The 16,204-nt window shown below is 62.2% G+C and overlaps 1 protein-coding gene and 1 long non-coding RNA gene across 5 annotated transcripts in view; both read left to right on the forward strand.

Annotated features, from left to right (window-relative positions):
• Window positions 1-16,204, forward strand: part of MACROD1 (mono-ADP ribosylhydrolase 1) — a 154,038-nt gene that overhangs the window by 132,482 nt on the left and 5,352 nt on the right. For 2 of the 4 annotated variants that reach the window (XM_086384409.1, XM_086384407.1), the window contains exon 4: window positions 6,671-6,700. The exons of the other annotated variants lie outside the window; for them this stretch is intronic. In XM_086384409.1, the coding sequence (XP_086240535.1) occupies window positions 6,671-6,700 (30 nt within the window). The remainder of the gene's footprint in view (window positions 1-6,670; window positions 6,701-16,204) is intronic. 4 annotated transcript variants of the gene reach the window in all.
• LOC147341959 (uncharacterized) lies at window positions 6,894-8,793 on the forward strand. The gene is made up of 2 exons (XR_015157813.1): window positions 6,894-6,974; window positions 8,398-8,793. It is a non-coding gene; the product is annotated as an uncharacterized LOC147341959 (long non-coding RNA).

Genomic DNA, 16,204 nt, shown 5'->3' on the forward strand with positions numbered 1-16,204 from the left:
GGACCGTGACCTTGGCCTGGGGGAGGGAGCTTGTCAAACACGGCAACTGCTCCCGCAGCCTGAGATGCCTTTGAAGTCTCTTGTTCTATCTTCAAAAATTCAGCACATTTCACATTTTATTCCATCTGTGGGGCGTTTCTAATGTAAAACGTGTTTTAAACGGCTTGCCCTCGAGTAACATGGACACCCACCGCAGCCCTGCGGGGAGGCAATGGTGTTGATTTCCTGGGAACAGAGTCCCCAAACCACCCACCCCTTCCTCCCCATGAGGCTGGGGCCACCGTTCCACTGACCCGGGCTGGGGGGCCGTGGTCAGTGGTCACCTCACAGGTACCAGGCGCTGTGCTAGAGTCTGGGGCGCGGCTGAGTGGTGGGGCTCGGGCAGGGGGAGGTGGGGCAGGTACCACGGAATGGACGGGGTTGTTCTGGGGGAGAACCAAGGAAGAGGTCTGGGAGGGGGTCACCTGGAAAGCGTGGTAGCCCCCGGGCCCCCCTCCTGCCCCATTGCCCTCTGACCTTCTCCCCTACTTCTCTCCCCTAACTCACTCTGCTTCGGCCACAGCGGCCTCCTGGCTGTGCCTCCAACCTTCCAGGCAGGCCTCTGCCTCAGGGCCTTTGCACAGACCAGCCTCTGCCGGGCCCATGCTCTTCACAAATGGCTCCCTTTTCAGCAGGTCCTCAATTCCTTCTAGATGAGCCCTCCCCACCTGCCTGCTACTCTGTCCTCCCTTCTCTACCCCCTTCACAACCTCGGGCGCTACTGCTAATGGGAATTCTCATTTGAGTTTCTTTGTTGTTTCTCGACTGTTAGATGATGAGCTCTGTGCCAGCCGTCTGGGTCCTGGCACACCTCGGAGCTGCATGCGACTTTGTCAAGTGATAGAAAGCTGAGACCTGGCCTTACGGGAGGGTGGAGGAAAGCAGGCCAGGCAGAGGGGCTGGGTGATGTGGGGGAGCAAGCCTCTCCGTGAGCCCGGCCCTGGAGGCCAGGATGAGGGCGCATGGCAGCCACGGCCTCCGGAAACACCCAGAGGGGCTGTGCTGGCTGCAAAGTCACCGCTGTGCCCGCTCACCCGGCTTCTCCCTGGCCCAGTAACCTGCTCAGCGCTTTCCTTGGGTCACCGAGTCTCCTCTATGGCGGCCCAGCCCCCCACAGTGCCCTCTCCTCCCTCGGCCCTCCCCCCAGCTGGAGGATTTAGTCTCCGTCAGGGAAAAGCCAGCTGGGCAGCTCCTACGGCCTCCTGCCTCTGCCCTTGAACCAGCCCTGCAGCCTGCATGGCCCCCACCCCCGTCCTGCCTCCTAGGGCCCCCCGGGTGGGCTCTTCTGCAGGGCCCCATGGATGAGAGCGGGGACCCCATGCAGCCTGGCCAAGTGACTGTCAGGTCACCGTCAGACTGGTTCAGCAAATTGTTAGTGGGCGCCTGCTGTGTACCAGTCTGTGTGCTCAGCACTGGTACACACTGTGGATCAGACACACGGAGCGAGGCTGGAGGCAGACGTTTACCTGGGCGGCGAGGATGCTAAAGGCAGTGATTCATGGCCCACGGGAGGGTGCAGCCAGAGACCAGCTCCAGACCCGGGGAGCTGGCTGCTCTCCTGGCTCTCAGGGAGGGTCTCCTCTAGGCAGAGGGAACAGCCTGTGCAAAGGTCCTGGGGCTGGAGGAAATGGGGAATGTTTGAGGGGGCAGAGACGAGAAAGGTGAGGTGTCATGGGCCTGGGGTGGGGCGTGGGAGCAGCCCGTTTTTTGTCCTGAGAGCAAAAAGGATCCTTTGGACCTTCACCCAGGAAGCTGTGGCACCTTTACCCACGAGTCGTTCAGGTTTGCATAGTGAGAAGATCCTCCTCCGCGGCCCAGCTTGCTCATCTGTAAAATGGGTTAGTAATTGTATCCTCCACAGAGGGTCAGGATCAAATGAGCCCATGTGAGTACAGACTTTACCTGGCCCCAGGCCCAGGCCCTCTGCCACTGGGGGCTCTTCCGCTATAAAAATATTAAAAGTTGATTGTATGACTTTGTTGGCATAAAGACAATTTTATTAACATTTGATAGTATATATTTCCTATGTATGTAACGTTATATATAACATTTTCTTCAACCTAAAAGCTCACTTTTTCCTTCTGATTCTTCTCTTCTGGCTGCACTGGGTCTTCGTTCTGGCGCGTCGCTCGTTGCTCTAGAGCCTGAGGGCTCAGTAGTTGTGGGGCACGGGCTTAGTTCAAGCACATGGGATCTCACTACCCCGATGAACCTGGGGTCCCTGCGCTGGGAGCACAGGGTCTTAGCCATTGGCCCACCAAGGAAGTCCCTTTTCTTCTGATTTTAAGGGAAATTACCTTTTCAGCGTCCCTAAAAGAACTGAGTCCCACGCACATGCCTGCTGCTCCTCTCCTGGGCTCTCAAAGTGGGGGCTACTCTTCTCTATGGAGGTGCTCCCTCACAGGGCAGCAGGGGGTGGAGGGAGGGGGCGGGGGGGGGGGAACAACCAGAAGAGGAAGAGGTGTCCCTGGGCCCCTCCCCCTGCCCTCCCCAACCTTCCCTTCCCCTCCCCCGCCCTCTGCCTCCCCCTTCCCATTCCCCTCCCCCACCCTCCCCACCCCTCCCCCATCCTCTGCCTCCCCTCTCCCACCTTACCCCTCCCCCCATCCCTGTCCTGCTGCTGCCCTGGTCCCACCGCATTCTGGCCCCTTTGATCCTCCCCAGGCCTATGGAGAGCCAGGCAAAGCCCACCCTCCCCTTCCCCAGCACAGGCACCCTGCAGCTGCCCATCCGACCAGGAGATGCCCAGGCTCACCTCCCTGCGTGCCCTCCTTCCCCCCAGGGTGTGCTGCCGCCTCCCCCGTGAAGTTCCCCAGCCCCCTTCTTCCTCCCTCACTGGGATGTCTACACACTCCTGCTGGCACCCAATTAAAATGTTCTGTGCAGAGAGTGGGAGGGGGGTACCATGGAGTCCCCCGCAGTAACCGTGACCAAGCCCTTCGTGTCCGGCCCTCCTCTCCCTTGCACCAAGCGGTGGCCACATGCCAACCCCTGAACTGGGCACAAACTGGGGAGCGGCTCTGCCCACACAGGACAGCAGGCCCTGGGGGTTGAGGGGGGGCCGCCCCCCAGATGGCCCGGGCCTGAGAAGCTGTGGGGTGCAGGGGTGGGGTTAGGGGGCCGCACTTTTGAGCAGCAGAGTGGGGGCGGGGGGGCGGCAGGAGGGAGGCCCCAGCGCGCCCCGGCCTGGCGGGCGGCTGTCAGGGGACAGAGGATCTGGCAGTGACCGGGGTGGACCTCATTTCCACCCCAAGGTCACAGGCTCAGCACTGAGGCTCGGAGCCAGTTAATTGTGTCCAGCCGAGCGTGGCACCGGCACATCTCCGGGCGGGGGCCGCAGCCGGGCTGGACCACCTCACCCTGCAGAGGGGTGCCAACAGGCAGACTCAGATGGCAGGCATTGGGCCAGGCACCTCATACACTCTGGTTGAGGAGCCTACGCCCCCACACCCCCCAAAGACGGAAGAAACCTCAGGCCCCCCACAAAGCTCAGGGCCAGGCCTGGGCCCCACTCCCTCACTCGGCCACTCACAAGCTCAGTGGCCCTGCTTAGCTGGGCAGCTTCCGGCCCTCTGGGCAGGGCTGGGCCATAGACTCTGGCATGGGCCCGAAAGCCAGCGCTTGTCCTCATCTCCCTCGCCCACCTCCCAGCTCAGCAAGAAGACCCTTTCAGACAGAGGGAGCGTTCAGGGGTTAATAAAATGGGCGCTGACAACCAGACATCCTGGTTCAAGGCCCTTTCCCCCATTCAACCCGGCACGCCAAGAGCCTCAGTTTCCTCATCGGAAAAATGGGCTAATGACCAGTTTTGATTTAGAGCCTCAGACCAAACTGAGGGGAGCATGGGGGCAGTGATGCAGCAGACAGGGGAGGTGCTGGAGACCCCAGGCCAGCGCCAGGTGAGACGGGCCGGCCAGCCTTGGCCAGGCAGCAGGAAGGCCTGAACTGCCCCGCTTTGGGTGGGAGGCGGGGCAGCACACCCGGGACCGCCTGTGGTATCTTTGGCACTGCTCCCCATTGCCCACGTTCCTCCCAAGCCTCCAGGTCATCCCCTCCGCTCTAGGTGCCTTGGACACTGCGTGACCAGACATCCAGCCCCTGGGGAGAGGGGCCCCGGGGAGAGAGGGCAGGGGCAGGGTTTAGATCCCTGGGTTCCTGCCCCTCCCCGAGTTTCGCCCCACGGGCACAGTGGGCTGGGGGATGGGGACTCTGCAGAGCGGCCTCCTGGGGTGCCCGCTGACCTGGGGCCCACTTCCTCCGTGCAGCTTGAGTCTGAGCCCCCGGTGCTGAGCCACACCTGCGCTCTCCCACCTGTGGCAGGTGATGCCACCTGGCTACCTGTGCCCCTTCCCCCAGCTCCGCCTCTGCCCCAGGCACACCTCCCTCCTCAGCCCCTGGGTGTCCCCGGCCTGGTGGCCATCAGGCCAGTTCACCCCCAGCCCCCTCGCTCAGGCAGGGCCACATGCGGTGGGATTTCGGGGGCTCAGGGCAGGTGAGCGTTGGCATCTCCTTCCGAAGGGGCCTTCAGAAACGCAGGTCAGCACCCCCTCCCCACCCACCCCTTTGTGGCTCATTGCCAATCCATTTGGCATCCAGCCCTCCACAAGCCCGAGCCAGCTCCTTTGCAGCAGGTGTTAATTAAGAGAGGTGATGGGGGGAGGCGGGGAAGGGCCATGGAGGGCAGCTTCCGACAGGCGCCAGGACTGCCGAGGGCTGAGGGGGCGGGGGGGCTGGGCCTGCGCCCACCTGAGATGCCCCGGCCTCCCCCCGCGGGCTCCAGGGCAGACTGGTCCAGACATCCAAACCCTCATCCCTGTGGCCAACCTGCTGGGGTGGGGGCAGGTCAAGACTGCATCCCGGGGGCCTACTGTGTGCTCTGTCTGTAAGCGGAGGAGGCAGGCCCCAGTCCTGGCGGGGCAGGTTGGGGGCACCCTCCCTCTGGACTTTGAGGTCCACCTGCTCTGTGGCTTTGACATCAGACAGACCCAGTTCCGATCCTGCTATTGTGCAGCTCAACCTCTGAGCTTTGCTTTTCTTGTCTGTAAAATGGGAGCGATCGCACAGCCCCTGTGGCTTTGCTGTGATAGCACCTGGGAACAGTCTGCCTGGAAAAGAGCCCTCGCTCAGTCACTGGCCACGTGCGCTCCTGGGGCAGAGCCCACAGCCCCAGCCTTGGTGAGCCCCGCCCCTGTGGCCTGCACGTCCGCCGGGGTGTCCGCTGGGGTCCATCTCCGGCTCTGGCTGCCTCGCCTGCCTGCTCTGCCCGCCTGCACCGCACCCTCCCTGTTTCCTAGTGGCCCCCCACCCCTGCTCTGGGAGCGCCCAGCCGCTCCTCGCCTCTCCATCTTAATTAGCTGCTTGTATTAATCTTGCAAGTAACGTGGCAACTTGCAGCCCTGGGTTTTCGGGCTGTGGAATTAATTATTCCCCAAGCGAAGAGCTGTCAGCTCTGGGAGACCAGCCACTCGGAGCCACCCAGCACCACTTAGCAGCCTCCACCCAGGGGCTTGTGGCCTGGCCGGCCTGGAAATGGCCCCACTCCTGGCCTGAGCCCTATTCCGTGAGTCCCTCTCCAGAGGGGCTGCAACAGGACCCGGGAAGAGAGGACGGGAGGCTGGAGCAGTGTCAGAGCCGAAGACTCCGGGGGCTGGGGGGCCGAGGCACAGCAGGTCCACAGCCCCCACGGCAGCACCTGGGCGTGCAGGACGCACCCGCCCCGAATTGCCTGGGTTCGGCCTGACGAGCCCTGAGCATGGTGCTTCACACCCAGGCAGCTGTGCGGTCAGACGCTGGGGCCCAGGCTGGGAGGGGCGCAGACCTGCGCTGCCCTGACATTCCAGCCAGGAGGCTTCCAGCTTCACTCTGCTCCACGGGGAGGCTGGAGCGGGCAGCCAGCCAGGCAGGGTGAAACGGACAGGGCAGCCGGTGGTCCAGCTCCAGTCAAGGGAGGGGGCCGGGGGCTGACGGAGTGGGGAGAGCGCTGTTTCTTCCTTGACCTTCACGCTGAGCCTGTAAGGTGGCCTGTTCTCCTGTTTCACATACAGGGAAACTGAGTCACAGAGCACGGTGGCTCAAGTCAACCTTCTGTTCTGTCTGGTTCCAGTCCCAGGGCCCTGGCCCTTCCTGCACTGCGCCAGGGTGGGGCCTGGACCTCACGGGTGGGTGCTCTGGTCCACGAGGCTCCCCGCCCTGGTTCACAGCTCTCACCCCACGCGCTCATGCCCCAGGCAGCCCTTCCCCCGGCTGGGTCCCTGTGGCCACAGGTCTATGTCCCCTGCAGCCTGTGAGCCCCACCTCTGCACCATGCTGGCAGGCGGGCTCTGGGCACCGCTGGGGAAGGAAGGATGCATGTGGCCGAGGGTCGCCTGCCACGGTCGCAGCTGCTTCCGGACCCTGGTGCCCCCTGACTCCCCCACTACCCTACAAACTCCAGGCCCATCAGGAGCCTCAGAGGGAGAGGAAGCCCCAGCCCCCTGAGCCTCCCGATTATCTGCCTCTGCTTCAGAGAGCCCGTACCCGGGATGTGGGCTGGCACTTGGGCCCAGCTGGCAGCCCCCGGTCACCCCTCCACACAGCAGCCTGCCCCCCTAGCCTCTCCCCACTGACGCCTTTATCTCTCTCTCTTTTGCAGCCAACAGTTCCCTGCTCGGAGGTGGCGGTGGTGAGTAGACCCTTTCTGCGGGCTGAGGTGCAGGGCTGGGTGGGTGGGGGTCCGCCTCGCTCCTCCTGGCCCCCTTGCCCACCTTCCGAGCCCAGCTGGCTGCTGTGCCTTCCCAAGGCTGCCCCCTCGTCCCCACCAGGCACCCCTCCCATCTCTCCACTCCGCCCTTCTTTACTGCCCCCCACCCCGTCAGCCTTGCCTGGCCTCCCATATCTGTAGGTGAAGCCGGACACCTGAACGACAGGCCTGGCTCCTGCATGGCTGGGTGACTGGGGTAGGTCCCTGCCCCCTGAACAGAGGCCGCCTGGTCTGTAACTGGGAGCTGGAAGGCCCCCTGAGGTTTCAGAGGGACTGGGGGCGTAGCACCGCAAGTGTGGTGGGAAAACCCCAGCCCTGCCCCCTGATGCCCACGCACCCTGGGCAAGTTTGCCCACCTGTGAGGGCGAAATGAGCATCTCCGCTCTGCCCTGCAGCCTCGCAGGGCGGCTGTGTGTCAGGACACGGTCTCGTCAAGTCAGGGAGAGCCACAGCATCCATAAAGCCCACGAGAAGGCAGGCGTGTGCACTGTTCTGAGACTCCCCATGACCCAGGGTTGTAGCAGGGCCAGGTGGGCAGGACGTCGAGGTCAGAGCGGGCCCAGCCTCCAGGGATGCAAGGCCAGGTCAACCGGTGCTGGCGGGGAGGGCGGGGGGACAGTCCCTGCACCCCCAGTGCCTGGCCAGCCCGGCCCAGGCCGGCCACACCAGCCCCTTGCCCCCAGCCCCCAGGCCCCTCGTGGGCTGGCCTGCCTGCTGTCTGCCAGCGGCCCGATGATTGGTGAGCCAGAGGCCAGGGGTTAATGCGCCGTCGGATAAATCCCAGGGGCTGTGTTTACGGCTGCAGTGGCGGGGTCCAGGCCAGGTTTTAAAAGGGGGAAAAAATAAAAGGGGCATAGAAGGTCAGGAATAAATAAGAGCAGCGTTAAGAGCTGTCGGTGACCGGCCAGGATGCAGGATGGGGACGCGGGGCGGGGGGTCTATTTGTGGTTGGAGATGTTTTCCCTCCCTCCACCGCTCCTCCAGCCGTCCCTCAGGAGGTCACCACTACCCTGGAGGCCTCACAGGATGAAGGGGCTTCACTCGGCAGGGTGGTCTGTGCCATGTGGGCGGCGGGCTCAACGAGGCACACCTGTCCGGCCGTGGGGACCAGGGAGGCTCCCAGAGGATGGGCTGGGGACCAGGGGATGGGTAGGAAATAGCGAGCAGTGATGCGCAGTGGGAAGGGTGTGCTGGGCAGAGGGGACAGCACAGGCGAAGCCTGGAGTGAGGGAGGCTCTGAAGATGGGAATGCTTAGAGCCCAGATGAGGGGAGGGGACCCGGGGGAGGACGCAGGGGCCTTGGAGACCATGTGAGGAGCTGGGGTTTAGCTGTTAGGTTAGGAGGACAAGCTTCCCAGGTGGCAGTAGTGATAAAGAACCCACCAGAGATGCAGGTTCGATCCCTGGGTCGGGAAGATCCCTTGGAGGAGAGCATGCCAATCCACTCCAGTGTTCTTGCCTGGAGAATCCCATGGACAGGGGAGCCTGGCGGGCCATGGTCCACGGGGTCACAAAGAGTCAGACAAAACTGCAGCGACTTAGCACACACACACGTAGGAAGACGAAGGATTACAGAAGCTGCGGGACCTAAGTCAGGTCATCCGCCCTCTTCTGCTCAGAACTCTTCCGGGACTCTCACCGCACTTCCTTCCACGGCCCACAAGGTCTCCAGCCACCGATCAGACTCCCCACCACACTGCCTGGCCCTCCGCACTCCATGCCAGCCACACCACCTCCCTGCAGCTCCTGGAACACAGCCAGCCCACGTGTACCACAGAGCCTTTGCACTGGCTCTTGCCTCTGCCCCAGATGCTCTTCCGCAGACAGTCACGGCTGTTCCCTTCACCTCCTATGAGAGTTTACTCGCAGGCCCTCTTCTCTTGAGGGCCGCTCTGACCTCGGAATTGCAGCTGCTGCCCTTACCCCTACCCCACCTGACACTCCCTGGGCCCCTCTTGCTGCTCTAGTCTTTATTTTCCTCCGACCACCTCTCTCCTAAAGTGGTGTGTCACTTACTTGTCTGTTCCGTTCATCATTTGTTGTCTATCTCCCCATTGAGAACAGTAGCTGCAGGAGACTCGCTCACACTTAGAAGTGGTCTGGCGCATACAGTCAGTGCTCAATGAATGGCTGATGAATGAACGAATGAACTGTAGATAAAGTCAGGGACGGCCTTACGGGTCATGCAAAGGACTTGCTGACAGGACAGTGGGAACCACTGAGGTTTCCTGCAGAGCAGGGAGAGTGGCTCATAGGTGGCCCGGGACCTCGCTCTGGGAGGTCAAAGGGCAGCTACTCTGGCCAGACTGAGCAGCGGGGCCCTGTGGGGTCCCCCACTCTCGCTTTCCTGTGGCACTGAGGGCGAGGGGAGGCTGGAGCCGGCCTCAGCACAGCCTGACTGACGCAGAGATGGATGGGGTGGGCCAGGACCCAGGAGGAAGTGGGCCCGGAGTCCAGCCTTTTAACGCCGGCCGAGATTTATGGAGCCGCCGCCAGGGCTCGCTGGGCTGTCACTCTGCTAATGTGATTGGAACAAGGCGGAGGTGGCGGGGAGGGGACTGGGGTTGGCGGGAGGCGAGGCAGGGCCTGGGGGGCTGCCTGGCGCCCGCCTAGGGCGGAAATGGACATGGGCCCCAGACTCCCAGGACGTCCTCTGAGCTCACATCTGCCACCTGTGCCCTCCCTTTCCCCTGGTCCATCCATCCAGCCTTAACCCCCAACCTGCCAGGAGGGAGGGCACAGGCAGGGGCAGTCCGGGCCTGGGGCCCCCCCATCTGACGCCCGGACCCTGGTCTCCCCTGGTGCCCTCTTCTCCCGAGTCAGCCCTGCGGGAGTTCAGGCTGCTCTGCACCCTCCCGTCACCACCCCTTTAGCTGTCCACCCACCACCCATGCATTTAACCAGCGCTGGTCCCCCCGCCCCCAGCCCACCTTGCTGACCTCCCCTTGCGCCAGTTCCGGGAGCATGGCCCCCCTTTCAACGTGCGAGTGTTTGTTATTCCTTTCCCCCCAGGAAAAATACTCTCCCCAGGAACAGAGTCCAGGGGATTCCAGGCCCCTGGATCAGCCCTTCTGGGGTGGTCAGTCGCGCCCCTGTGTGCGGGTGCGCTAGGAACTGGGGACCAATAGCCCCGCCCCGGGGTCCACATCCGGTCCTGCTGGAGGAGGGCAGCCATCAGCTCAGAAAGGGGGCCCCTAACGCGGGGCCGGGGCCGGCCGCAGGGCTTTGGTGCCATGAGCCCGCAGCGTTTACAGCAAGCCTGTTGGGGAGGGGTCGGCTGGCACCTCAAACCTCAGTGGGAATCCCCAGGGGCTGCTCCAGCCCCCTGGGCCTGCCTCACTCTGGGGTTGGGCCCCCACCAGGCCCTGAGACCAAGATCAGTGGTTCTGACAACACAGCGAGGGGCCCCTACCCACCACAGCTCCCGGTGCTCTTTCTGAGAGTCGGAGGGGGCTGGGGAGGACACGTGTCAGACCCCCCCGACTCGGGACTTGACTCTGCCCTCAAAGAGGCCCACTTTGGTAGAAGTCTTCCAACAGAGAGAGGGCATTTGACTTGGGCCCCGAGGCTGCAAAGGAGTTCGTCAGGTACAAAGGGACAGAGAGGCCCACCAGGCAGAGGGCCCAGCGTCTGCAGTGGGGGCTGCCTGGCCCACTCCTCCTCCCGCCTCGTTCCTGGACAGCCTTTTACTGGCTCGATAAAAAAAATTTTTTTTTTTAAAAACACTCTGCTATTGTATGGTAAGAAGGGAGGCGGGCCCTAAATCAGGATGGGAATCGACAGGGCCCTGACGCGTGTCTCTCCTGTTTATTAGGACTGAAATGTTTACTCGGCGATAAGGAGCCGGCTTTCTCGTGGAGATTTGTGCGCTCTTTTTCAATTACCCCTCGTCTTTCTCTGCCACTTTCGCACTAAAGGGATAATAAATGTATCGGAGCATTTCAATTATTCATCTAAATCATGACTGCGCCTGCCACGGCCAAGCTTTAGTGACAGATTAATTCAGGACCGCCTTCCTCCGCTTGCAGCGCCATCTCTGTGTCCGCCTAGCCGGGGCCCCGAGGGCCGGTCCAAGGATGGGCGCAAGGTGGGTTGGAGCTTCGACCACACACACAGCCCCTGCCAAGGGCTCTCCCTTCCAGAGGTCAGCCAGCCCCCCTACACCAGCAGGTGTGTGAGGGTACAGCCTCCCTGCCCTCCCACCCAATGGCTCTGCACAGCCCTGCTCCCCAGGCCCGCCCTGAAAGTCCGTGTTCGTGCCCCTTGCACTGCAGGGTCTCAGGCATCTCACACCAGGGAGAAGCCAGGGCGGCTCAGCTCCTGGCATAGCCCTCTCTAGGAACAGGGCCTTTGCACGTGCTGTTCCCAGGCTCGAGGGCTCCTCTGCCCTCCCACCACACCTTCCCGCCTAGTTATCTCCATGTCAGGGCAGCCCCTCCAACAAGCAGTCCCCCAACACACACACACACACACACACACACACACACACACTCTCACTCACTCACTCACTCACTGCTGTTTCTCTATTCACCAAGGGGCCTGCCAGCACTGGGAAATGGCAGACCCTGTCCCTCTTGGAAATCAGACTTGTGTTTGTGTGATTAAGTATCAACTGCCCCCCATCGGACACACCCCCAATCAGGGGTAAGCACAAGCGTCTGTCTCTCTGCCTCCCAGCAAAAAGCAGGTGCCCAGTGCAGACCTGCTGGTAGACCGGCGTGCCCGGGGACATGTGCCCTCAGCCCAGCTGTCATGGCCCAGGCAGAACCCACCTCTCTCCCCACGTGGGCACCCGCTGCCCTCCTCCTGTCTCTGAGTCCCCCTCAGTCCCCCTCGGTCTGTCTCTTGACGTCTCACTCTAGTTTCCTCTCCATCTCTCTCCCCTGGCACGTGCCATCTCTCGCTCTCGCCTGCTCACTCGCTCGCCCTCCTTTGTCTGTGGACCGTCAGGCCCGGGAGGATTAACGAGGCCTCTCAAGACTCAGGCCTCGGCTTCTGCCTGGCTTCGCTTGCCATCCCGCACACCCCGGGCCCGGCCCTATCTCCCATCACCCCGCGCTGCTAATCCGTGACTGCTCCCCGCTCTGCTCCGACTGGCTGGGGCCTGGCACAGCGGGCAGACCCTCTCCAGGCCAGGCTGGGTGGGGCCCGACCAGCCCATCTTTCCTTTTTTTATAATTGTTTATTTACTCAGCTGCACTGGGTCTTAGTTGCGGCACACGGGATCTTCCGTTTTTTGTTGTAGCACGTGGCATCTAGTTCCCTGACCAGGGATTGAACCTGGGCCCCCTGCATTGGGAGTCTTAGCCAGTGGACCACCACCAAGTCCCAGCCACGCTTGAGCATGGCTCTGTGCCAGGCTGGGGCCAACAGGTGGACTCAGCCGGTGCGACCAGAAGTTGTCTGGGGCAGGGGGCTCTGAGGGGCGGAGAAGGGAAGGGCATTCCTGGCCGCAGGCACAGCAGAGGCCATCTCGACCACACCCCTCCCTTGCTGGAACCTTCCCACTGCAGTGCTCCTGGGGGTACAGCTCACCCCTCCCACCTCTCTCCCTGTGACCCTGCTGAGCCCTCTGCCTGGACCCCTCCTCCCCCGACTTTCCCCCAAAGCCTATCACCCAGGGCTCTGCTCAGATGCCACCTCCTTGGAGGCACCTTCCCAACCTGAAACCAACCTGAAAGCCGCCCCTGCCCGGCTCCCTTGCCGCTCTGGAGTCTTTCCTTTAGCTGTTTCCCGGGGATGGTGATGTGAGAGCTTCGCCTCCTTTGCGTCAGGCATGGTGGGCCCACCTCCCCCTGTCCAATGCACCAGAGGTGGGGGGTGCAGCATGCAGAGGCCGGCTGTCATCTAAGGTGGAGGCTGGAGGGAGCCCCAGCCCTGCTCGGCATTGATGATTTTATTTCATGGACTCCTGGGAGCCACGGGAGGTTTTGTGAGCAGGAGGGGTACACGGTCTCCCCAGGTACAGGCCCCAGTTGAGAAGCAGGACTGAGGTGCTATCAGCGCTCCCCGCATGGATGCTGGGCCTGGCTGAGCTCTCCACGCAGGCTCTCGCGTACCCGTCACAGCATCCTGGGACGTGCGCACCCTTAGCATCTCCATTTTGCAGATGAGAAAACTGAGGCACCAAGTCCCTTGAGCTGAACCACGTTCCCCACCTCCATCCCTCGGCCCACCCTCCCTGGGGGGCGGAGAGAATGGTGGAGCCCGTGCCCTGCCCCGTGGGCAAGATGCTGCCAAGCCCCTGCCTGCAGCTGCCACGGGGATTTTTAATAACGGGAGTGATTTTTGCATGATGAATGAGGCGCTGCCGTTGTGTACATAATGAAGCCCTAATGTTTTCAAATCCCCATTTAAGGAGCTGATCTCACCCCATAATGAATTTCAGATCACATCGCCGAGCTGTCATCCATCCGTCTTCTCCCGGGGGTACCCACCCACCTTGGCATCTCGAGGGTGGGGCCTGGCAAGGGTGGGCTCTGCTTTCCCCCACAGTGGGCTGAACCCAAGTCCAGGACCGAGCCGGGGCTGGGACGCATCTGTTGACTGAATGAGTGACCGGGAGGATGTGGGCAGAAGCCGAGGCAGTTTTGGCAACGGGGATCACGTGAGGTCGAGACTCCCAAGTCTCAGCTTACGAGGAAAATGGGGGCCAGAGAGGAAGAGAGTAGGGAGGGCTGGAGAGAAGGGGGCCCGGGGCCGCAGGCTGAGTCACTTGGCCAGACCTTATGGCTGGGCCTGTGCTCTGCAGGTCAGGGCCCTGGGGGTGCAAAGACTCAGGCTTCTGGCTCCTTTCAGCCCAGGCGGTGGGCGTCCGTGCAGGGGGCTGGGATGGGCTACACCTGCCTGGTCAGAGTGGGCGGGATCTACAAGGTGAGCCGTCTAAATGGGAAGTGATGGAGAGGGCCCACCCCCAGGTGCCTTCCGGGGCTTGAGAGGTACACCCCTCTCCTGGCCCCTCGGGCCTCAAGCTCACTCCTCTGCCTCCGCAGCCCTCTCCCTGCTAGGGCTTTCTGGGTGACATCTCCACTGGCAATGTATCCTGTCCCTTGGGCGAAGGGGCCCCAAGAGCATTTGGGACAAAGGCGTCTTTTGCCTACGGAGTCTGCGGCTGTGCCTCGGTCTACCCTTCTGTAAAATGGGACGACATGTGATAGCACGCAGGGCACTTTGGTACCGTCTCGCACTGAACCCTCAAGCCAAATGCAGTGGGAGGTGCTGTTGCCTTGTACAGGTGAAGCTGAGGCAGAGGTGAAATGACCGGCGGAGGGGTGGGAGAGCTGGGGGAGGATGCCTTGGGTCTCACGGGGCCGGGTCTGCTCCTGAGCCGCACAGCCCCAGTGAGCTCATCTCAGAGGCTCTGACACTCGGCACCTGGGGGCACCAGGGGCCCACAGGAGCCCCGGGCAGGCAGGGCAGGGCGGAGGGCTGCCCAGACAGGACCTCACCACCCACACCTGCTGGTAGCGGCTCCGCCTCTGTGAGCCTTCATCCCTGCTGGGGAGAGGTGGGGGCCAGGGCAGCGCTCGGAGCATCTGCTATCCTGTAACTGAGACCTCGGACACATCACTAAATCATCCTGGCCCTGAGTCTCCCCTCCTCTGGCCACCTCACCACAAATCTCAGACCTCCCCCCAAATTTTCTGAGGCTCGAAGAGGTTAAATGACTGGCCCAAAGCTGCCAGCAAGCTTGTGGGCAAGATTTGTGGGAAGAGAAATGCCAGAAAGAGGCGAGCAGGGGGCCAGACCCACAGGACGTGGAGGGGGGTGGAGAAGAAGGGGGGAAACGGAGGGGCAGGCCCAGGGCTAGCCAGGGTCCCCTGCCCTCTGTCGGGGCAGAGCTGCCCTCCTCTCCCCCAGGCCACAGCCCTCCTTGTGTTCCTGTAAATAATTAATTAGCCCCTGCTTGCTTGTTTGTTTAGAATGAGAAATGCTCCCCCACTGAGATACATTTATTGCTGAATAAATTTAAATATCTAATCTTCCCTTCATGAATATTACAGCACCCTAAATAGCGGCCAACATATCCTAAGCGCCTTGGCAAATGGCCCCCACGGGAGCCTGCCTGCTTCGCCGCTGCTGGCTCCGCGGCCTGGCTCCAGCCCCTGCTCTCTTTGGACGCCCTACCGGCACCGGCCTTGCTAGGAAGGCGCTGAGTCTGAGCTGATGCTCCCGAAGGCTGAGAACAGGGCTGTGGAGGCCGCACCGATGGCAGGAGGCTGGGGTGGGCTTCCAGGCAGGGGGGGGCAGGGCTTCTCTGGGGGACATACCTGGACCTGGGTGGAGAGTCAGGGCTGGAACAGAAAAGGGACAGACGGGGCCCGTGGACAGCAGCGTCTGAGGAGGTGGGGAAGGAGGCAGAAGAGATCGGGGAGGCAGGAGGATGAGGAGAGCAGGTCTGCAAGGCCGCCCTGTTGGGCTGGATGCAGACAGCCAGCGGTCAGCCTGTGGGTGCAGCTGAACGGTCTGCAAGGGGAGAGCCCTCAGACCGCCCAGCAACCAGAGGTCCCCCGAGCAGCCCCTCTGTTGGGAGGGGGATGGGCAGAGGTGGGGAGGGGCCAGGAGCCAGGCTGCTGGGGGCTGGTGGAGGGGACAGCAGCCGCAGGCAGGACACCTTCCTGAAGTGTTTGAGTGAGGAGGGCACACAGCAGCCAGCCAGCGTGGAAGGGCGGCTCGGGGTAGGAACATTGAGGTCAGGTCCTGCCATGGTTCTTGAGGAAGTAGAGCTGACCAGCTGTGTGACCTTGGGCAAGTCTCTCACCCTCTCCGCGCCTCAATGTCTTCTTTGCTAAAGCAAGAAAAGCAATAGCACAGCCAGGCTGCGAGGATCAAATATGACGGTGGATGTATACGGCTCAGCGCCTTGCTCACTAAGAGGCTGAAATTAAGGAGCCGTGTCTGGGAGCTGGGGCTTCCCTGGTGGCTCCGTGGTAAAGAGTCTGCCTGTCAATGCAGGAAATGCGGGTCTGATCCCTGGTTCGGGAAGATCCCCTGGAGGAGGAGATAGTAACCACTCCAGTCTTCTTGCCTGGAAATTCCCAAGGACAGAGGAGCCTGGTGGGCCATAGTCCATGGGGTCATGAAAGAGTCAGACACGACTTAGTGACTAAAGAAAAACAGCGATAAAAATCTGGGCGCTTAAACTGGAGGAGCAAGGAGGAGGCTGCAGAGGGAGGCGGCGCAGGCCTCAGGGCCATCTCCTCTCAGGGGAAGGGCTCCGCCCCGGCTGGTGGAGAGGCATCCGAGGGAGGCCCTATCGCCCACGTGGGCTCAGGCTCCGCAGCAGAGACCCCGGGTTTTCCACTGTCTTGAAGCGGGGCGGGGTCAAGTAGGAGGTTTGGGGGAATATGGCTGAGGGCGCCAGGAAGGGTTCTGAGGGTCAGTTGGTATGACCTGGGGACATCACCCTACCAGGTAGGCCCGAGG

The sequence above is a fragment of the Bos grunniens genome, chromosome 29, assembly GCF_055505025.1.
Source record: "Bos grunniens cultivar Pamir isolate PY7600 chromosome 29, Bosgru_T2T1.0, whole genome shotgun sequence".
Taxonomy (NCBI): Eukaryota; Metazoa; Chordata; class Mammalia; order Artiodactyla; family Bovidae; genus Bos; species Bos grunniens.